At 39.4% G+C, this 23045-nt stretch overlaps 2 protein-coding genes across 3 annotated transcripts in view; one reads left to right on the top strand and one right to left on the bottom strand.

Moving 5' to 3' along the window:
* The window catches only part of LOC134528014 (uncharacterized), a 157642-nt gene extending 151840 nt beyond the window's left edge, over positions 1 to 5802 (bottom strand). Inside the window, exon 1 of one of the 2 annotated variants that reach the window (XM_063361175.1) lies at positions 4479 to 5802. In XM_063361175.1, coding sequence (XP_063217245.1) covers positions 4479 to 5393 — 915 coding nt within the window. In that variant the 5' untranslated portion in view covers positions 5394 to 5802. The remainder of the gene's footprint in view (positions 1 to 4478) is intronic. The other variant, XM_063361176.1, reaches the window with a different exon arrangement.
* LOC134528054 (dynein axonemal heavy chain 1-like) overlaps positions 5448 to 23045 on the top strand; it is a 257114-nt gene continuing 239516 nt past the window's right edge. The window contains exons 1-3 of the mRNA XM_063361270.1: positions 5448 to 5456; positions 5625 to 5751; positions 5829 to 5944. Of these exons, the coding sequence (XP_063217340.1) occupies positions 5448 to 5456; positions 5625 to 5751; positions 5829 to 5944 (252 nt within the window). The remainder of the gene's footprint in view (positions 5457 to 5624; positions 5752 to 5828; positions 5945 to 23045) is intronic.

Below are 23045 nucleotides of genomic sequence, written 5' to 3'. Positions count from 1 at the left end.
GATTGATACAGTGGTGACATAGTTTAAAATTTCGGGTGAGGCGTAAGACGTTTTTATTAATTTTATTGAGTGTTCTTTAAATATATTCATAAATTACTGGTTTACTCTCGTAGGGAATCGAACAGAGGACAGAAATCGTTTAAGTAACTAAACATTTGAAATAGGCAATTTTTAAAATATATAAATTTTTTGAATTTTTTCGAAATTTCTAGCATTAAAATTATGAATTTATAAGATGGCTGCCGTAATGAAAAATGCAACATTTATAGAATCCAATTTTGTCGGCATAACGAAAAGTGTAACGATGACAACATACTCAACCAAGAGCATAACGAAACATGCAAAATTTTCATAATCCAATATGGCGATCGTAACGATATGTGAAACGGTGGCTTTTAAGTAAAATTTTATTAAATTTTAATTAATTTTTTTATAAATTTAAAAGTTTTTTTTATTAAAATCGGATAATTATTACTCATTTTCAATATGGCGAATATGACGTCATACTTGCTGACGATATATATACTTTGGCATAAGTGTTGGGAGTTCAGTCTGCCGGTGGCTTCTGTGGAGGAAGGACCTGTAGTAATTTTTTTTTTGACCTCACTGGGTTAGCACCAGGGACTCCGAGCTCTAGGGCGTAAGTTTCCTTTTTTAAATTTTTTTATATTAAATTTATAATAACATTTTATTATTAAATTCGATTGATTAATGTTTTTATTTCTTTTAAAAAGTTTTCCTTTTTTTTATCATAAAAATTATGGATTTTCAAGATGGCGGCCCTAACGGAATTTGCAACAGTGACGTCATAATTCAAAATGGCGGAAAACAGAATGGCGGCGATGACGTCATCCAAGATGGCGGAACATAGATGGCTGCCAAGTTCAAATTTAAGGTCGAAGTTCAAGGTCATTTCATCCAAGATGGCCGCCATGATGTCACAATCCTAAATGGCGGACTGGCACCTCGCACCTAGCGCCAGCGCCAGTACCCGGACATTTTTTCCTATACTACTAACTTCATTCAGTGAAATATTATTCAGATGCTCAGGGATCTAACTACAAAGACGTATAGGCTACGGACCTTTAGATCGTAAGTCGTTATAGAAGTTTTCAACAAAGCTTGTCGTGATGAAGCCGAAGTTTGTCTTTTGAATTTAGACTCATCTTGTTTATATCGTTAACTTCTCTTCTGTTTGCATAAGGTTAAAATCTCAATTGGAATATTTTCCTTGTGCGAACAAAATATTATATTTTATTATTATAAAGATGAGCCTTCGAGTTAAAGCTCAGTGCAAGATAACATGATCGTGTTGGTACTCTGCTACCGACCGTCCTAATGAGCATTATGGTCAAAAGGAACTGATGTTGGTCCTTTAAAGGACAGTTATTGTGAATGGATATTCCTTGACTGGATAGATTTTTGAGCTTGGCTCCTTCTTCCTCTCTTAGAATTGCTCTTAGCAACGGAACTGAATAATAATAAGAAAACATTTCAATATCACACTTTTATAAAATGTCGTCCAAAGGAAAGAGCATAAGAAACAAGCGACGCAGAAGTAAAATAACGATTCTCTCAGGGTTACAAGGGAACTAGGCTGACACGGTTCTTAAACTATAATTTTTTTTTGTTTTTACAAGACCAACAAGGGTGATTGCACTCTTAGAAATTACAATCAATTTTCGGACTTTCCAACGGAGAATTCACCTCAAATAAACGAAGTGTTCTTCGTAATTTTATATAACTGAATCTCCGTAGAAACTATGCCGTATTTTGACTTCAGAGTTCTGTTTTTCAAGGTAATCAAACTCAAAGAAGAAATAGGTGTTTTTTTTTTTTTGCAGGAGTCTTACCACGTTTTTGATTGTTTTGCTAATATATCAATTTAAAAAAAAAATCTAATTACTGTAAATTTACGAAGATCCCGGTATAATTTGTAACCGGTGTTCTTTGTAATTTTAAGGTGAAACATTTGAATAGTGTGGTGGTAAGTGCGACGCTCGCTGGTGCTTCTAGCGCGGTGTCGCCTCTAAGCGCAATGCTGTGGACTGGCGTGCAGACTTCTCGTTTTCAACTATTTCACAGTGAAAGAAAACTGACGCGTTGTATCAAATTATTAATTATTTCATAAGTTTTCGTAAAAAAATATATTATGAATGAAAAGAAACACGATAAAATTTTTTTCTACAGTTTTATAGTTTGAAAATGTAGGTTCGGTGATGTTTTTTAAACTACTGTAGTTATCTTGAGTGTTTTACCTGCCGCATCGTTACGCTGGACGGTTATCGAAGATCTACCTCTAGCACACCACACATACACTGTTAGAAATGACAGTAATTTTACGAACATTTCAACGAAGAATTCACCTGAAATAAACAAAGAGTTCTTCGTAATTTCAGATATCTGGATAATTACGCCGTATTTAGACTTCAGAGTTCCGGTTTTAGAATAGAAGAAATAAGTTACTTTGCAGGAGTCGTAAACATTTTTTGAATGTTTTACTAATAGACAAATGTTTATTTTCGTAGATTCGTGTTCACAGTAAGTAAACTTTATATAGGTATGTATATTTACGTATATATATATATATATATGCAGTTAAATTTTTCACATCTGTAAAGATTGTTGTATTAAAAGTAGTATTTGCTATCTAACCCAAGAAATAATGCCTGTTCCTATAATGAGCCTTCACTTTTAATGTTTTATCTGTAATGTAAATTACGTAAGTATACAAAATATCCATGTGACAGTGGCATTTAGGTTATTATACACTGTAATTTTTTTTAAATGGTACACAAATATTCATGTTAAATAATAGATATTTGTACAATTGTACATTTACTTGAAAACAACTGTGTCACTACAAAATAGTGTTCGCAGTAATATTGGATTGGGATTCTTACCCGGACATTTATGCTTTGTGTTGCTTCAGTTTACGTTATTTCTAAACCGTTTCCTGAAACCTTTCCAGTATTAACTGAACACATTAATATCGTAATAAAACTAAATAAAGGCTTATATTGAATATTCGATTATATTTTCTGGGTTTTAAAAACATTATGCTTGAATGAAACCTATTAAAATTTAAAATTATGCTCCAATTTTCATAAGAAAATAGGCTACTCAGTATTATCTCGCAAAACGTATTTCATATTTGCAAAAATAACTATAGTCATGTGTAGTTCAATTTTTTAATATATTTATTGTCGTGTTACTAACTTTTTCTTTAAAACTGGTTTCCGAAGGACTCTGTTGTGAAAGTAGAGGATTTTGTTTTCTGTGCAGACGGATTGGGTGAGAAGCGGTTAGGGTGAGCAGTGAAGGGTTCAATCGATGAGGGATGGAGTCCTGTGGAAACCCATCGCCACGTTTCCCACGTGTGAAACCCCGCCGAGATTCCAACCCCGACTGCCTTCGTGAACAATGTCGCAGTTACAATAGCCTTTCGCGTCCATCCGTCTTCCGTGTTCGTCCGTCAGCCGTCGGGCTATTTACAACACTTCACTCGTCCATCATGATATTTTTCCATTTCAAAGCCACTGATGGTTAAGATATATTTAAATTTTTAGAAAATATATCCAGTAAAATTAGATAATAATATATTTTATATACACATAACTTAACAAACTACTTGTTTATTTACTATATAGAATTTATTGAAATTCCTTCAGAGCTATCATCCTGTAATTAATTATGTACACTTTTGTGACTCGGACAATGTTTGTTTCTAAAAACCACCTTCAACATGTGTTTGAACGTAAGTTAAAAATTTGTTATTGAAGTAGCTTAGCATTTAAACAAATGTCAAAACCTTTTTATATAATAAGATTTGCCACTCAAAAATCTTGGCGACATTTTGGAGTTTATGATTTCATTCGTTCCTGCGTCAAAATTACGAACATGCCAAACTTTTGATGGACGGATGGATGACAATTTTCGGGCCATCTTATTTGCTGGATGTCACGTGACTGACGGACGGTTTGTGAACGGATGGAGGCGACGGATTATTGTAATTCCAGCTTAAGAATTCATCCAACTTGAAACTTAAGATTTAAAATTTGTTCGTTTTGGGCTTGGGGTCTAGTCAAAGTTTTCAGAGACGGCTACACTCGACGAATCAAGTGAAAATGGCGCAGTGGTTAAACACTGGACTTGGAATAGCGAGAACTTGGATTCAGATCCAGGTCCATCCTATCTGAGTTCGGATTTTCAATGGGTTTTTCAGAGATCGATCCAGGCAAATGAGATGATTCATTAAAATATGCTACGGCCAGTTCCTTTTTAATTTCCTTGGCATGTATTGCGTTAGACCATTTATGGTGGCATATTGGCTGATGTAAAACAATAAAAAAAGAGTCAATGCCACAAGTATATCGATCTTGCCCTAAGTGAAGGAATGGTCCGGGAGTATGATCAGCAGGGATGTCGGGACTGAGGACCCGAGCTGCGAGGGCCAAGCGGGGGCTGGGGCGACTCACGGGCAGCGTGTCCAGCTTGATGTCGGAGCGCTCGCCCGCCGCGACCACCTCCTGGCCCTTGAAGCGGCGGCCGAAGCGCAGCAGGTTGCGGGTGATCATGGTGTTCATGACGACGATCAGCACGAGCGGCACCATCAGGGTGGCGGCCGTGTCCACCACGTTGATGACGCGCATGGTCTCGTGGTACTCGGCCAGCATCTCGCACGCGTAGCCGCCGCCGCTCCGCTGCAGCACCAGCCCCGCCGTCGCGAACGAGTAGGTGTGCGAAAGCAGCGCCACGGCGACCAGCGCCGCCACGATGGCCTTGGCGCGCGCCACGGTGCACATGGTGGGCCGCCGCAGCGGGTACTGCACCGCGATGAAGCGCTCCACCGTGAACGCCACGATCAGCCACACGCTGAGGAAGCTGCACACGGAGGAGATGTACACCAGCGCCTGGCACCACCCCCAGCGGTCGAACAGGTCCACGTCGCCGTTGCTGTTGAGCCACACCACCAGCAGGCTCAGCAGGAAGCCGAAGTCGGCGGCCGCTAGCGCCGCCAGGTAGTAGCTGGAGCTGCGCATCTTGAGGTGCGTGCGCAGGAACACCACGCACGACAGGAAGTTCCCCACCAGGCCGACGAGGATGATGGCCGGGATGTAGTACTGGTGGAAGAAGTCGAGCACGTCAAGCAGCGGGTAGCAGTAGTCGAGCACCGGGTCCTCGGGGAAGAGTTCCCCGCCGCCGCCGCCGCCGCCGCCGCCACCGCCTCCGGGGTCCAGCCACCACGAGCGGTTCTGCAGCAGCTGCTGCGTCAAGTTGGACTGCCGCAGCCGGTCCATGAGGTGGACGAGCTCGTGCATGGACAGGTTGGCGATGATGGCGCGCTGCTCGCGGTACATGGCGTCGTCCACGCCAGGGAACCACGCCCTCATGGCGCCGCTGTGTTCGGACCCTCCTCCGAGTGCCTTCGGGACCGCCTCTCCGGGATGTCAAGCGTGACTCCTAAGAGGTGTTACGAGGAGTCTCTTGGAGCTTCGCCCCTGAGCGAGCTGTTTCTGCGGAGGCACAGGTGACCGCGGGACACGACCTTCGCCGACGACTCTCCGGCATTCTCGTGCTGTCACCTAGCGATGTCGGTGGGAGTGGGTTCCTGACTCCCGGAGGGAGGTTCGGGCGCGCGCGTCGAGGGGCTACTGAGTCGTGGCGTCGCGACGCCGGCCCGCTGGTGGGCGCCGGGGGGAGGGGGCGAGGGGGAGAGACGCGTGCGCGCGCAGCTCCTGACGGCAACAGGTGACTCATCTCTGGCGCCTCTCTGAGACCTTGCCTGCCGCTGGCCCTCTGCTGCGCGGTGCTTTCACTCTGAACAGAGGCGGATGTTGCGGCGCGCCTGAGGTTTTTTATCAACAGCCCGACTTCTGGGAGTGACAGAGGTGGTGCTGCGAACTACCAAGTTTCTTCTGCGACTTTGTCAATAACAACAAAGGTTGGATAAACATGTTTTCTTTGGCCTTCTTTTCTCGCGAATAATGTCTGAAGGAGGTACGTCCCATTCCAGGTCATTATTATGTATTTACATTCAACACGGTTAAACGTGCCAAATTTTTGTGTGGCTGAACGTTCACAAAATTATATATATATATTACGCATACTTAGCGTTAAAAATTGAATTTTTTATCTTTTTAGTGCAGTATAGATAATAAAAATTAAATGGCTGTTTAAAGTAATTTTTTGGCTGCTTTGTGGTATGATTATATTTATATCGGAAAAAATTTAATTGTAAATAGCATTTTTAAATCCTGAGAATTTTAAAGATTTTCAAAGTTTATATGAAATTAAATCATTTTTCTGAAAGAATTAAACCATTTGAAGGAGTTGCCACTAGCACTGTCTTTAAACCCAGAATTTTTTATTTATTTATATAATATTTGGTTCTAGTTGTTCATCATGCACAACAATTTTAAAAATTCAATTTTGCCAGTTAATTAAGCAAAAGGTATGCACAATATATATAAATACCTAATCGTATATATTAGTTTGTTGGTGAGTTGAAAGATGTGACATTGGTTTTATGCCTTACACTTGAAGTTGTTTTAACCGGTTGTAAAAAGCGGCGTTTAAAATAAATGGACCACTTGGTTAAGGATTTTTCTAGAATTTAATTTTTTAAAGGTTTAAATGTTCGTAATACATTCGAAAATAGCTGACTCAGCACACAAGATTTCCAGCAGATAGAATAACAAAAACATGAAAATAAAACACGTGGTGTTTACGGGTCGTGAGAAGTATTGTGCTTACTGTGAAACCATCTCTCCGTTAACTTACCAAGAGGGCAATTACGTCTTGCAGTTAAGCCCTGTGCGAGTGGGCCTGGAATAATGCATGAGGCTGTAAAAACGAGGTACCTGGACTCAACGTAGTTGTAAACAAACCAATTACTTAAGTAATCAAGTACGTGCTTGAGAAAGCAGTCTTAAAGAATTAAACGGAGACTCCAGGAGGGTTATTTTAGCGACTATTTACTCACGGCTAGAGTATCAAAAATTTAACTCAATAGTGTTTTTCATAAATATATATATATATATATATATTATGTTACAAAAATAACCTAAATAATACCTCATCAAAACAAACCAACGTTGCAGTACTAACTTTAACATGATCGAATATATTCTGGGCAGAATAAAATATTTAAAAGTATAATTATATTTAGACAAAAGTAGTACTTAAATAATAACACCGGCAAAAAATTAAAATATCGAAGGTCATAACCAAATAATTTTAATACAATATTTTAGTTCCAGTACTTTAATGTAACACATGACCATTTCGCAGATATATTATTTTTTTTTATTTATTTAGTATTTGAACTTAATTGAGTCGTCACATTCAAATTGAACCTAAATCACTTAAATGTTTTATTGTGAAATAAATAAATTATCGCCAACAGTATTTGCCAACTTCGTGAACTGTTTGATCTTATAAATCACATCTCTTGCTCATTAAAAAAAGCGCTTCAGAAATTCATGACATCAAATAATTTTCCTTTGCTTTCAATTTAGTTTTCTCGCGTACTGAAAGCGTCATCTTGCTGATGAAGTCTTTTATTGGCGCTGAAATGCTCCTGCTCCGCTATTTTATTTTTGTACGTGTTTGGAAATATTTTTATCTCCACGCAAACACGCCTCATTAGATGCATTATTCAACCCTGCATTATTCAGGCGCTTCGTCTCCCCCTTATTGCCGTGGTGTTTATTATGTTCGCCGTGCTGTTATTAGAACACACAGATGACTTACTTCCTACAAATACTTTTTTATTCTTCTCAGTTTTAAATATTCTGTAGCAGGTAAACAATCGTTCGCATGAAAAATATTAAAAAAAAAAAATTCTGGGTGCCTGTATTTTGAACTACAGCGCCGAACGGGAATTTTGTGTATGAAATAGTTAGAATAATTTAACAAAATTTATGTTGCTTTATTTTTTTAAGTTAATTCGATGAAAGTCTTACTTGGCGGTCGGGCTGCCTGCCACGCCAGAAAAATTTCGACACCAAAATTTGCGATACAAAAAACGCGAAAAACTGGGCCAACCATTCACAACTGGCTCAACTGACTCCATACAAACATCAAAATCCTCAGAGAGAATATCCATGTTCATTGCCAAACAATTTTCTGCATTCCACGTCGCTTCTCGCGAGGTAGACGCTGAGGCTCGCTCGAGCGCAGATTTCGCGCCTCGTTCGGGGACTTGTTTTGCCCACTGACTCATTTCTCTCGGCTACTTTGTGCCTCATTCGATACCAACGAGACTTCTCTGCATTTTTAATTGCTTCTGCCTGTGATTCTGTTTCTTTAAGTATAAAAACACAGACCCCAAAAACTATGCCACCGAGCAGGGATGCTTTTCCAAAGAGACACAACTTCAGCAAACCCAAAAAACATTTAAAAAGTAATTAATCGCTACTAACAGTGCACAAAGATAGACAAGATATTAACAAAAAATAAACTAAATAAGATATGTGTGTCATGATAAAGAAATAGGGAAACACAAACATTATTTATTACTCCAAAAGAGAATTTGTACAAACGCTATATAAAAAATAAATACGCATAATACAAAAAAATTATACCTAACAACCCAAGTTACAAAACACCTACTCTGTTTAATTATCATTGTCAAAAAGATAATTGGAAAACATAAAAATATTCAACCTAATTATTTTGCTCACTAGCGATCACAACAGAATAATTTTATGCCAATAATCTATTAGTTTTGGCCAACCAAGTTAAAAATATCATTATATATTTTTAAATTATAGTTTTTCAGGCGACGAGGAAGTAATTAAGTATCCACAACCACTCAATAAATAAGGTAAAAAAAGGTTAGATGTACAATGAATGCAAGACGCGATTCCATTTCCACAACTGCTTAGGTCTCTCGGGAAAGTTTCCAAATTTTACAAAATCAGGTAGCGCCAAGATTTCCTCAGTTTATCTTTAAAACGAGCTCACAACCTCAATATAAATAGCTTAAGCAAACAACGACGAACTCAGCATTTTCTTGTACATGCACTCGTACCGTGTTCTAATGAAGGTGATGAGGTTATTTATGTACTACAAAATAGTTCGCCCCAAATTCACGGTAAATTACGCCACTCCACGATATAACCCAAAAGTTTCATCCCCCATTGGGCGGTGGTTGGTGGGGGGGGGGGGGGGGGGGGGTAAGCAGGCCCTGGAATTAATAAGTCCCGCTAATGTAAAACTTTCTGTATATATTAAATTTTCTGCTTAATGCATGCACGTAGGCCAACATACGGGTAGTGTACAACATTCAAGCACAGTATCCAGAGATGACTTGTTTCGGTTAAAACCCGCGTGCAAAACTCTTGGGCTGCTGCCGGCCCCTTCTGGAAATATGCCCTTTCCAGATTGGCACCCCTGACCACAAGAAACCACGCTGTTGTTGGCCTGCTGCTTGTGACGTCGCTGTCCAACGAGAGCCCCTATGGCCCAGCGGTTCCTGGAAGGTGATCCGCGGAATCCATTGGTCCCTCGAGTCGGGGACGTGTGACGTGTAAAGCAGGCAGCCGACGAACTTTTAAACCTAATCATAGCGCTATTATTCATTTCATTCATACGTGCAATAAATGCATTTAATTCGAAATTACAGTTTCTTTTCCATTCGAACATTACAACACGCAAACAGATGTCAGGGGTGTTTAACGGTAAAGGTGCAAATAAAATAAATTTGGATTGAATACATAAAATAATTGTTGGATAACTTTTGTTTTTTGGAGGAGTTGGGGTTCCGCCAAAAGAGAGTCGATCATAGGGTTCCCTAGCTGAAAGAAACAAAATTGGGGACCGCTGCTCTGGTGTGGCGAGTTCAGCATAGCACGCGAGAGCAGCGCGCTCTCTCGGAGTGTACGTGGAGGGTCACTGGAGTCAGGAGGGCGAGGGGCGAGGGGTTCGCCGGTAGTGTTTGCTCAGAGGGAGCAGCATCTCCCACGGCGCGCGAGGGACGATGAATAAACGAACAGGCCTCCTGGCGGCTCGACCACGTGGGTCCACGACCCCCCAGGCGATGCCAAAAGTTATATACGTATATGTATATATTCACATACCACTCGTGGAGGCACGTCTCAAAAAGGAATGCTGACTAGATACATAGCCAGCCCACTGGTGGCTTCGCAGAATTTCAGGCAGGAAAGGTCAAATTTGTTGAAATAGCGAGCAGGACACCCCTTTACTTCGTCCATGCTGGTGAGTGATACGGCGAATTCCAGCGACGATTTAAAAAAAAAAAAAAATTAGTGCGTGTACTTATGTAGGTACTTGGCGAAATTTAAAAAAAAATTAATTTTGCATACAAAATATTAATTGAAATAATAGAATGAAAGGACTGGAGTGATATTGTAAATAAGTTTGGTAAAATAGAAATTCAAACAAATGAGAAAAAAAAATTGTTTCTCAGTAGCCTATTCAATAGGTATTAATATAAACACGTGTATAACATTTCTTATTTTCATTAGTAAAATAATCGAGATAAATTTTTAAACAATAATGTAATAATTTGTAAATCAAATACGGGAAGATAAATTCATTTCTATAAATACAATTGAAAAAGTTTATAAACACAATTTAAATCAGTAATATATATAAATATAAATAAATGTTTTTAAATATAAATAAATGTTTAAATGGCATGGGCCCGTATTCAAAATTAATCATAAAGTATAAGATTTAAGAAAAAGGACATAGGGGAGAGTAGGGTAAAACATAATTTTTATTTTTATGTATTTTTATTTGTATGAAGTATTTTTTCCATCCTTTGAAAATTCCGTTGCACGGTACGTGCTCATCGTAAAAATTCACTCTCATCTTTTTTTCCATAACGCGCCTAAAGAAGTATAACCAAAAATAAACATGTATACCAACGGATGGTCAAGAGGGTGCGGCCACATGGGTGCACGGCGATATATCACGATGGAGCAACATTTGGGCATTGAATTTATACAAAGTATAGAAGTCGCGAGAGGATACGATTTATTGTGCCAGTTTTGGAATCCAAACTGAAGTAGTTGGAAGCTCCCCCGCCAGAAGCTCTTCTTTCGAAAAGAAGGCACTCGTTAGTGTCTCCCACGCTAGAGCGCTATAGTATCGCTTGTCTCAAGGTCGCGCGCGTATTATCTCTTTCTCTCTCTCTCTCAATCTTTTGTATGTATTTTGTTTCCGTTGCTGTGTGGAGGGCCAGCGCATCTACAAGGCGGGAGGTTATTCTCGTCAAAACGATGCTTAAATATATTTAACACAAATGTATTTTGTTTAAAGAACCGAAAGCAAAAAATAAATCCTTGAAATATTACACAAATACGAACACAATAGTTTTACCAAAACAGAAACAAGCGACGTTTCGGGAACTGCTATCTAATCCCGTCCTCAGGCAGAGACGCACATGGTACGAAAACACAGTCGCACCTGTTTTTGTCTCGTTTCAACTGTTGTGCTGAATTATTTTGGGTTCAATATTTTTGTGTTGTCATCATTTGTGGTTTTTTTTTATCGTTCTATTCTGTTTTGGAAAACTATTGTGTTTTTTTTGTCTTTTCGTTTTGTCGTGTTTTTGTTTCGTTTCAACCGTTGTGCTGAATTTTTTTGGGTTCAATATTTCGGTGTAGTCATCATTTGTGGGGTTTTGTTCGTTCGTTCTCTTGGTACATTTTTCTTTGTTTTTCTTTGTTTGTTGACCATATTCCTGTTACGGAATATTTTGTGGAGTTTATATCCTTGTTGACAACAGCAATTTTTTGCTTAATTTTGTGTTTTTTGTCTTTTTTTTTGGGGTATTTTTATTTCTTTATTTCTTTATTTTTAATTTTTTAGTTTTTCCTCAAGAGAAAAAGTTCTTAGCAATGGCGTATGTCCAAAAACTTACATCAAGTCATGCACTCCCATTGCACAAATCTTTCAAAGATAACATGAAGAGCGATGCCACGCATGCGTACAATGAGCAAACAGGACACATCCGTAGTGGGACATCCGTAGTGGGACATCCGTAGTGGGACACTTTTTCGTGCGTGCAGCCAGCGTTCATCGATTTATTAGACGTTGGCACGTCAAAAACTTTAAACTATACAGAAAGTTTTCCATAAAGTATAGATTTGACGTTTATGTTTGTCAAATCCGTTTCTAAGTTACGTTTTGCAAGCCTAAGTGGGAGCCCTCAATGAGAGGCTACTTAATTTCAGGAGAGGGGGTAGGCCCCCCTGCCCGCCCTAGATCTACGTCCATGTTTCGGTCATCTCTCACAAATTAAATCGATAAGTAGGTTCCTGAGCGTTGGCTGCTCGTTAATGCGAGTGATGTTGTACTCGATTTCGGTCGAGGACATGCTGATTGTCGTTGAGGGCCGTATAGGGTTTGGCTAGATACTTACAGGCAAGAAGCGTGTGACCACAATGTTAAAGCCACAGTAGGTTACCTTCCCATGCACTACTTCTTGGCTTCTGAGTTGTGGCCGGGTCCTTGTAATTGAGGCTATGCCCATCATTTACACACCACTATTTACAAATCACCATTATCACATCACCATTTGCACATCACCATTTACAAGGCGAGGCCTCAGCCCAGAAGTCGAGAAGTAGTTTGTGATCTCCCATGAAAGCATACGTTCTACTACTTTTACATTTTGTTACGATTATTAAAACAATAACCGTTGTGAAAAAAACTACCGAGTACGTAAATGGATAGCTCAATTAAAGTTTTTACTGCACAGTTTTAGTGATTACCAATATTTGCATCACTAACAAATAATCAGTTACACTTAAAAAAAGTTTGTTCCCAAGTCACTTGATTTTTACACATTGCACACCTCGCTGGGCCGCACCTCTGGACCTCCGTCGCGATACTCCGTCGCCGCACTCCGCCGCCGCCGTCGCACTTCCCTTCGCCGAGGATTCCACTCGACGCTTCGCTCGGAACTTCGCTCGGGACTATCGCCGCACCTGTGGCACTCTCGCCACCCAACTATCGCCGATGAATTCTATCGCCCCAAAAACTCCGCCGCAACCGCTGCACTATCGCCCGGACTCTCTCCCCCCGGAACACCGTTGCACCCGAGGCACTATCGCCGAGAAACTTTTACCCCGGAAAATCTCCGCCGCACGCGTGGCACTATCGCCCCAGAAAAACTCTTCCCCAGGAGGGCGGCGTACCGGTCTTATATAGGGCCTCGCGCCCTTACAGAAGTCACGAGCGCGGCTGGGGCCAGTCACGTCATACCGCGCCGACCCGACGCCCGAAGCATCGAGAAGGGCATCGACAGCTCGCTCGCGGGAGTCCCAATTGCTGCCAGGTGCCATGGTAACAGCGCCGTGGCAGGGCGCCGCACCTTGAGTGGATGATTAGTTGGGGGGGGGGGGGGGGGCGTTAGCGACGACCCTTGTAATCCGCCAGGCGCGCGTGGCCGCCAGCCAGCTCCCTACCTGCGCGCGCTGCGGCCCTGATTACGTTCGTAACAATATGTTTAGTTCATGCTGGTCCATATCATTAATAATAATATTTAACATTAATTATATTATTAGGTATATATACCTACTATTAATAATAATATAATAATATTTAATATAAATTATAATATTTTTTTATATACTATTGATAATAAGATTTATTTATTTGGAATATTAGTGAATTAAAATGCGTTTCAAACATTTTTAAGTGTATTTATACAAGAGTGAATATGTTCCATGATGTATAATTTATTAGAAAAATAAATTATTACATTATTATTTAATGAATCATTAATTTTGTAACTAAAATAACCATTCAGCATATTTATTGATTTTCATTACTAATGAAATTTTGTCTTGATTGTTTTTTACTAAATGAAATAATTAATTTTATGCGCGTGTTTATTTCAATATTGAATAGTGAGTAATATTTTTTTTCGAATTTCATTGATTTTATGCTTTGCCAACCTTATTTATAATATCACTCCAGTCCTTTTATTGGTTTAGTACTAGTATTATTTAATTGCATGCAAAATTAAAGTTATTGTTCCACAACGCCAAATAAGTACAAACTTCTAACGCACGTACATAAGTACTCGCACCCATTCTATTTTTTTTAGGAACAGAAATAACGCTATTGTGTTTCAGTATAACGTGATGAATGGCGCGAGGAGGTTGGCTCGAACTATTCCCTTTACTTCCCACTCCGCAGCGCCGTCATAGCGACGCCGTAGCGACCGAGTGCGCGGGGGTTTTCGGCGAGGCGCCGAGTCTAAGCCGCGAGGATTGCCGGAGGAAAGCTAATGCCGGCGGAGAGTGGAGCCGATCAGGCCACAGGAGGCTGTACGTGGCGCCACCCGGATTGGTCGAGACCAGGGGCTTGATCGCGAACACTCGTGGAGACTTGCGTTGCTCTCCACGCTCCGCCGAAACACCTGGGTACCTACCTGCACTCGGTGATTACGATATGATCCGCGAGACTTGTGAGCCACGATGCAAATCAGTGACGCCATAGGCCCAGCAACCTCTGAATAATTAACGTGTGCGTTAAATAGACTATTTTTTCATCCAAATATGAGGAAAAAAAAATTTTCACTCATAAATTAAACTTTTATTTTATTTTTATTTCGGGCATTTAAACTAACGGTGGTTTGTTTGATAATTACGTAATTTAAAGATGGCGTAAACAAATTTGTGTCTTCAATGTTGCAATACATAAAAACATGGATAATAATACTACCGTACCCAGGTCATATAGATAGGTCTGGCAACTTCCTATCCTTTTCCTTGGCGTATCTCGTCGGCTTAGTGAAGCTCGCGGCGGCCTGCGAACTAACGGCGCTAGTAGTAGGCGTCCCATTCATTACCAATATGTTAAATGGGAGTTTCGTATCAATTATGATATTATTCCTGATTCCGTCTCAAATTTTGAATTTTTTTCCATGTTACTTTGTTTTTTTTTTATTCTTGTGAGTAATTGGTAAATGCCTAATATGTACCAGTGGTTTAACATTTTTCCACATTTTGTTAATTAAAATGAAGTGGCGAGAGAGAATACATTGTATTGCCCCTGGCTGTAATGAAGATTACGGCTTAAAACGGTTTTTTTTAAGCTTCTAATCCTACCTAAAAACCCGGTTAAAAATTAACATTTTTAAAAATATACTCTGAAAACTTTTTTAATTATTTTGTTAAGTAAGTGGCATGCTGTAAGGTGCGCGCGCCCACTGCCGCGAGGCGAAGAGGCGCGAGGCGGCCAGCAACACAGCCGCTGATGCTCGGGGGGGGGGGGGGGGGGGGGGGAAATGGGCGAAAGCCTTTAAATTAATTAATATTTACCATGATTTAATAATATGTAATGGACTAAAGAAGTAATATGTGAAAATAATTAGGGCGCGTACTTAAACAGTACCTAACTCCACGCAGAGAACCGTGGAGCCCAGCCGGCCAGACTCTTGGTATCCCCAGCACACAGTCCGGAGAGCCAATAGTCTCTGGGCTGGTCGTCTGCGCCTTGGCAACCCGCGGGTAGAGGTGGGTCGAAAAGTATCAACCTAATACTTTGTCACTGATACGCGCCTGTATCAGGAACGGCAAACGAGTACACTTGAAAAGTATCAAGTACTTTAGTATCAGTTTAGAATTCGCCTGGAACAACACCATGGCCAATGTGCGCGTGCGCAGAACCCGATCGCAGAATATGACGGTCACTTGGGCGGAGCTTGTGAAAGGGGAGGGAGCAGGAACGACGAATAAGGGATAAAGAAGGGAAATAATGTAGGGGAGGAAGCGCAGGGGAAGGCGTTGAAGGAGAGGCGCAAAGCGAAATTGTTACGAGTCGTTTGGTTATTGTCCCACATCAAAGTACGCTCAGTGCGCAGTGCGTGCACAGTCTCGTTCAATAATAAAACTAATGAAATTTTAATATTAAAAATTACATTAATACAAGATATAATATTTATATTTGTGCACCTAACAGCTATGAAAATGCAAATAAATTCTCAGTTGACACTAATAACAGATGTAATCAACAGATGGACTTTTTTTCCGAAAACAATTAGTAACTAGTGTTTTCATACATTAAAAGATTACGATTTTATTAAAAATAAAAAATAAAATAAAACAGATACGTACATTAGTGAGCATACTATATCAATGTTTACGTTTCAAATGTTTCTTCAGATTAGTCGATGATGATTTATAACTCAGTTTTTGTTTACACAAATTACAATTAGCAAACTCATTCTTTTCCGTAAAAAATTCCACACAAATGAAGTCTTTTTCCTGCACTTATCCATTCCTTATTTCACTATAAAGATACTAACTACAAAGCATGACAGCCCGCAACAATGTACATGGTGGTACACGGCCAGGACGAACTGCAGTGAATGTTGAACTGATTGATACTGGCTGTATCAGGCGGGCATGAGAGTAACAGAGGTAGAGAATTACCGGGCGTGATAAATAATGTATCAGAGACACCGATACCTTTTTACGCTGGTGATGACGGCATGGAGGATGTGTACCCTGTAACGAGAATGCTGATACCTTGTCGCTTCCTAAGACCGCTACTGCTCTGATACAAAATTATCAGAGACTTGTAACTAGGTCCATTACTGTATCAGTATCAGGTTGGAACAGATACCGAAAATTGCTGTAACAACCAACCTCTAGCCGCGGGCCTGTGGGGTTCCTCGGGGTGCTCCTCTCCCCGCCCCGCCCCCCACTCCACCCCTGCTCCACCCACACCTCTTCAGAGGCCTATACAGCCAGGGCGCAACTCCGCCAGCGGGTTCTGCGCTTACGACATCGTGCAAGGTGGGCGGGACAAAGCTGGAAGGAGGAGACGTGGATTGGTTATCTTGGCGGCGCGTTACTTCGACTGGGAGGCGGAGTGGAGGAAACACTTTCCAGTGCCGGCATTCCAGCTTGCAGTGTCTTTTTAGGAAAGATCGCGGTGTTCCGTACCCGCTATCGCTCTGTCCTCGAGTCTCGTGTTGTCGCGGTGTCGCGTTACTCGAGGCGCAGTTATTTACTATACGTCAGTGGATAAAGGCCGCACTTGGCGTTGTATGTAATGAGCGCATTCCCCACCAACCTCCCAATTCTCTCCCCCGGCCAGGTTATTGACACTAGACAGGACTATTGGCTGGAGTATTTCTTCCCAGAGATCTCTCATTTTCCAAGCTTTCGGAGCTGCGCCGATCTTTCATTGCAAGTTCTATGGAGCTGTCAAAACTACGCAACTCATATCCATATAACGAATCAAATGCATTTTCCGTTATACGTATTTAACCAAAAATATTACATATTTTAATATCAGAGTCGGAAATATGTAGGCCTACATGTTACCTAGTCAAAAATAATGCATACATAGCATAGCAAGTGCGCATACCTATGCATAAACAACACAGGTACTACGCATACACGGACACATGCACACTTCCTTGCTGGAAATTTTTCGTTTGTAGTTTTAAACCTTGCTTACTAAGAAATTAAAATTGATTTATGTCAATAATTGGCAAGCAATGATTTACTTAAATAATTAAGTTGTGACTTATTTAGTTATATAATAATTCAGTTATACACTTGGGTCTGGTTATCCTTCAAGTTGCGTGCTATTACGTGTCCACCAGCAACAAAGTAATATGATTACTATCAAATAAAGAATAATATTTTCCAAATTTTCAATTTTATACTACGTACGAACGTAGTTATATTATTACTGGGTTTCAGAAATAGCTCATCAATAGTTTACATGATTTTTCATCCTTCTTGTATATATATATATATATATATATATATATATATATATATATATATATTACAATTTCTTTCATTATAAAATATGTATTAGATTTAAATGTACGTACTAAACTACAATTTATCATACGACTACAAACGAATCGAAGCGTGCACTGATGCAACAATCAGTCAACAAAAATTCGTACATAAAAATATGTTAGTTTCAACAACAGGTTGAAATGCATCTCTTAGCTCAACAAAGTCATTATAACATAGCCACAGGTACTATTTGTTGCTGCAAATTGTATTTGAAGTTTGCAAAATTACGGAACTAGTCGTCTAAGTCATCCGAAACGTGGTGACGTTATGAGGCAAAAATCGTAATTTTGTTCACCTGGACTTTCCCCATTCTATAACATGAAGTGAGTATACAGGAAGATGTGTGGCGTTTACGGTGAGTGACTAGTGTTCACAGTTTTTATTCCAAACGTACACAAACCAGTTGTTTGTGAATAGTTTTTTTTGTAATAATGACGCGATAACTCAGCATGTAATATCATGTATTTGTAACTCTTTATTCCTTTAGAAATAGAATCTTTGCAACATTATCAATATTAATTATGAGTCTTTTAAAAAAAAAAGTATGGTAAGGATAATATGTGCCAAAATGCATTTTCAATACGGCACAGAATCATGTTATTTTTTCTACCTTGTATTTTGTACATGTTTAGATTGTTTACAATTTGCTATTTAAAATATTTGTATGCATCTCCACCCAATAACTGTTCAGAAAATAACAATCATCGATTTATCTGTACAAATAATTTTTGGCTTTTCTGAAGGAAAGAAAGTTAATGTATGAAGTTGTACAAATAAATCTTCTTTAATCAAATATATTTAAATTTGAACACACTTACACACCACAAAGACAAAAAAACATATGAGTTTATGGATACAGTTGAGTACATTTAGATGGTCTGCTTTTACAAGCATTATTTAACAGCGCACTGAGTTTATATTTTCTTATATACTAATTTTATATCGCAATAAATACTGTAAGAAAAAATACATATTATATTCCCCCATTTTTTAAGAAGCTACGCTACAGAGGTAATTAATGAGCAGCTGAACAAGTCTTGACAGCAGCAAATTTTTTTCTTGCACTTTTTTTGATAGCGTCAATAATGTATGGAGGGTCTCGAATTTCCATGCTCCTCGTATGCCTAGGGTCCACCAGTTCTGGCAAAATACAGTTATAATAGAATTTTGTAAGATGAGGTTCCATCTCTTGTTTCCAAAAATTGTCATCCCTTTCAATTCGAAATATTGCCATCTCTTTTTCCACTGATGTCCAAACACCACAAATGCAATATTCCCTCTCTGATATGTGCAGCTGTCCCTGAACTTGATAAAAATATGAATTTTTTTTTTTCAGTTTCAGTTCATCTCCTTCGAAACTCAGATATAGGATGTTCCCTTTTTTAACTGCTGCAGTAACATCTTTTCCAATTGCAGATGATGGACACTTAACTTCTGCAAGACCCTTTACTCCAATAACACCATTCGGAGTGGCACCCAAGAAAGGCAATTCCTTGTCAATGAAGAGTCCACTTGAGCAACCTTATTTCCTTGTTGTTTTTCTAGTTGTTCTATAGCCATCACCTCAAACTTTTTACCATGATAAATTGCAGGCACGTTCAAAATATCGGAGGTGTAAACAATACTGCGAACTAAGTTCACGCAGCTTGTTGATGCACGTCGACGACAGACTTTCCCGAAATTCGAAGCCGTAAGAATTTTTCTACGTGTTTCAAGCCATTCTCCCATTCCTGCCTGGATAATTGTGTCTCTCTCTAACTGTTGACGGTCCTCTTGTGTTAGTTGTAACCTACTGAGGAAAGCTTGTTTTTGTTCCTTAAATGTTTCTGGATCGATGTCAGGCTGTTGACATTGAGGACCATAGTCCGTTTCTCCATAGGTTTTGGTGAGAGATTTTTTGGCTGTTTTTGTTGATTTTTTTTTAATTCCCGTCTTCGAAGTTCCCGCCGTCTGAATTCTAACCTTTTTGAAATTTTATTCGGACTTATACCCTTGAACATGCTTCTGTGCAACACATATTGTGGTGTTTGAGTATTGTGTGCTATTAGGTACGGCACCAGCACATCTCACTTGAAAAGATCGTTTCGTTGCAAAGTTTACTCTTTTTCCTTCGGAAAATTTCGCAATTATTCAATTGAATTGTTTGACTTTGTTGCTATCTACATCATGTAAGAGGCTTCAAGAATGAGTAGCTAAATACTGACATGCTTTTTAAATATGAGACCACAAAGAATTTTTTTTCCAACTCTGGGACATGGTTTGACTCGCTGTCTTTTCGACCATCGCAGAAGTAACCTAAAGTACTGCAATTTTTGTGCTCACCAAAAACGTGGCTCGGACCATTTTCAATATCGCATTTCAACTGTGAAACTTTAACTTGAAAATCGGTGTCCTGTGACTTTCTGTAAGCGATTGCTTTTTGCACTCCAATGGATAGTTTACTCATTTTACTATAAACTATTTTCCTCAGAATGGTAGTCCCAAGATTAGTATTTTCTCTTGCAGAAATAATTTTCTTCCTGTAATTGCGGAGCAGATGATTCCTGCATTCTATCTTCTCAACAGTAAGATTGTCATATGACCTATCTTACAGAATTTTCTTGTATACACTGCTGTCACCATCGGCTATAATTTTGGCATACTTTATGTTGTACATAGTTACACTCTTTTTGAAAACTTCTACTATTATTTTGGATTCCATGCTACTTGAGCTACCTTCATGGTTTTTATAGCAATCATGTGAAGGGAGAGATTCGTTATTTTTCGCTCGAGCGCAAACATAGCAGTACTGTAGGGCCGCGACGTCTTGGCGGGTCGACTCCCTAGAGCTCAGCGACCTTGTAATCGACACGTCCCGCCTTGCCTGCTCCGCAGATAGCAACGGCCTGGAAGTCTTCATGCCGTTCCGAAAACATTGGTCGAGAACAATCTCACGTACGGTGCAACACAGGGCAGATCTTAATGATACAGAGATGCGATAATGCTTTACGGTAATTTATTATTTAAAGGTAGTGCACTATTAGCTTGATTGGGCAGCTTAGTTAAACATAGTTAAACGTAGCTATATAATACTTTAAAGTAAAGAACTAAATTTGTAATTGTGTGTTGCTGTAGGAAACACAATTAATTAAGACTTGCAGCTAACTCCCTCGCTGATGCTTTCTTTTCCATTTGGTTTGGCTGAAACGTGAAGACGATCGACATGACACTTTTACGCACGTCAAGAAACTTACCACTTTTATGCACTCGGGTTGGTATTTTTTCCATAACAGCACTCTGAAAGAACCATTTTAGTCATTTCGAGGGGGCCGAAAACCATATTTCTAACAAGCCATCCTCGGGTATTTTATAAAACATTGACCCATAGATATAGGACGTATATTCTTTTCATGTACAATCCTACTGACAAAAGGTTTAGTACTTCGACTCAGAAAATAACACGAATGACATGCTATTATAACACTATTTAGCAGCCAGTAGAGATTTAAGTTAAGATGAATGACAGCAGTGTGAAATAATGTTAACATTAAAAACACTATAACAGTAACAATGTTTGGTAACAATAGTATTAAAACAGAAAAAATAACACAGTCATACACAATAGTAACATAATATAATAGTTACAGCATATCTTAGCAAACAAAGCCAAAGTATACTCTGAAAAAAAACACTTTTTTGACAAAGAAGTTTTAAAACATTTGTATTTAGATTAATAAAACTCTCTCAAACATAATAGTATGAATTTTGGCCGTTTAAAGAATCTGAAATAAACAGTGTTGCATAGCAGCATGTAGGGCCTATATGACTGTCACAATGGGACAGCAAGAACAGATTCATCACTACTGTCAGTAGTTGCGTCACTATGTTCAGATGCACTGTCATCGCTGTCATTACACACATTTATTATAAAGTTTCCAATACATCCTCCATGACCCAGTCCTTTTTCCAATACTCGTCCTCTTTACTGACCACGTGTTGACAGCAACCTTCCCAGTCGGTGCTTGTGATGGAATCTAAGGCCCTGGTGGTTTGCGACTGCAACGCTTGCAACGAAAGTTCACCAGAAGTATTGTTCTCAAGAATTAAACGCTTCATTTTGGCCCACGCGAGCTCAGTAGCATTTAATTCACAATTATAGGGAGGCAGACGATTTACACGATGACCATGTAGCTTAGCTAACCTGTCTACTCTGAAAGGTTTTTCTCTCGGTCAATGTTTTTCAACAAGTTCGGTAAGTGTTGTTTTCCGAATTTTATTGTCACATTCTATACCTTTTCTCTGCAACCAAGCTATCATTGCACATTTACTGTCGTACTTGGATGGCGGTTTGTCTTCCTGCTTGCTATGGTATGGAGCATTATCCATAACCAAGACTGAAGCGGGTGGCAAATTTGGAATCACTTTTTCCGTAATCCATTTTTCAAAGTTTCCAGATTTCATCTGGCTGTGATAGTCTCCTGTTGTTGTGCCTGCTTTATAAACAAGAGAGTCTCCGGGAAGGAAGCCCTGCCTAGAACCAACGCTTACAACGATCAGTCTGTGCGCTGCATTTCCTGTTGCCATTACACCTTCAACGTCACCATTCTTTTGTCAAAATTTCTGAAAGGTTAAATTAGTGTCATCCATGTAAAATATCTTCTTCCCAGCCTCCCTGCACTGTTTTATATGAGTCAGGTACCGTGATCGCCAAACGACAACGTCAGATCTTTCGAGAAGAAGCATTCGGTTATTTTGGTTTTTTCTCCACACAAATCCCATTTATTTGGGTATTTTACGCAGCGATGTCTTTTCCCAACTCCATCCGATTTTGTCTTTCAAAACTGGCAGTAGTTTCCTTGTTGTGGGAACCACTTTTTTTACTGCATAAAATTCGTGGATAGTGTCTCTGATCACTCTTCTATCAAAGTCATGATTTGACAACAAACGTTTCCCAGTTTTTTTGGCCTGAAATGAATAATTAAACATGAGAGGCTGTTTCACGGTCAAATAAAGGAGTCTTATATATATGTGTAAATATAAACATATAAATTCTAAATAAATAATATAATAATATAATTTACATTAATATGTATGTATAATAAAATCATATATATCATAAAATATATAATGCAATATATATATTGTATATGTATAATGTATGTAATGTAATATAATGTCATATAATGCAATATAATGTGTAGCAATATCGGCTATACACTTGTAGCTAACAAATATTCTAACAAGCGGTGCAGA

Source organism: Bacillus rossius, chromosome 1, assembly GCF_032445375.1.
Source record: "Bacillus rossius redtenbacheri isolate Brsri chromosome 1, Brsri_v3, whole genome shotgun sequence".
Lineage (NCBI taxonomy): Eukaryota > Metazoa > Arthropoda > Insecta > Phasmatodea > Bacillidae > Bacillus > Bacillus rossius.
This window is presented reverse-complemented; position numbering and strand designations above follow the sequence as displayed.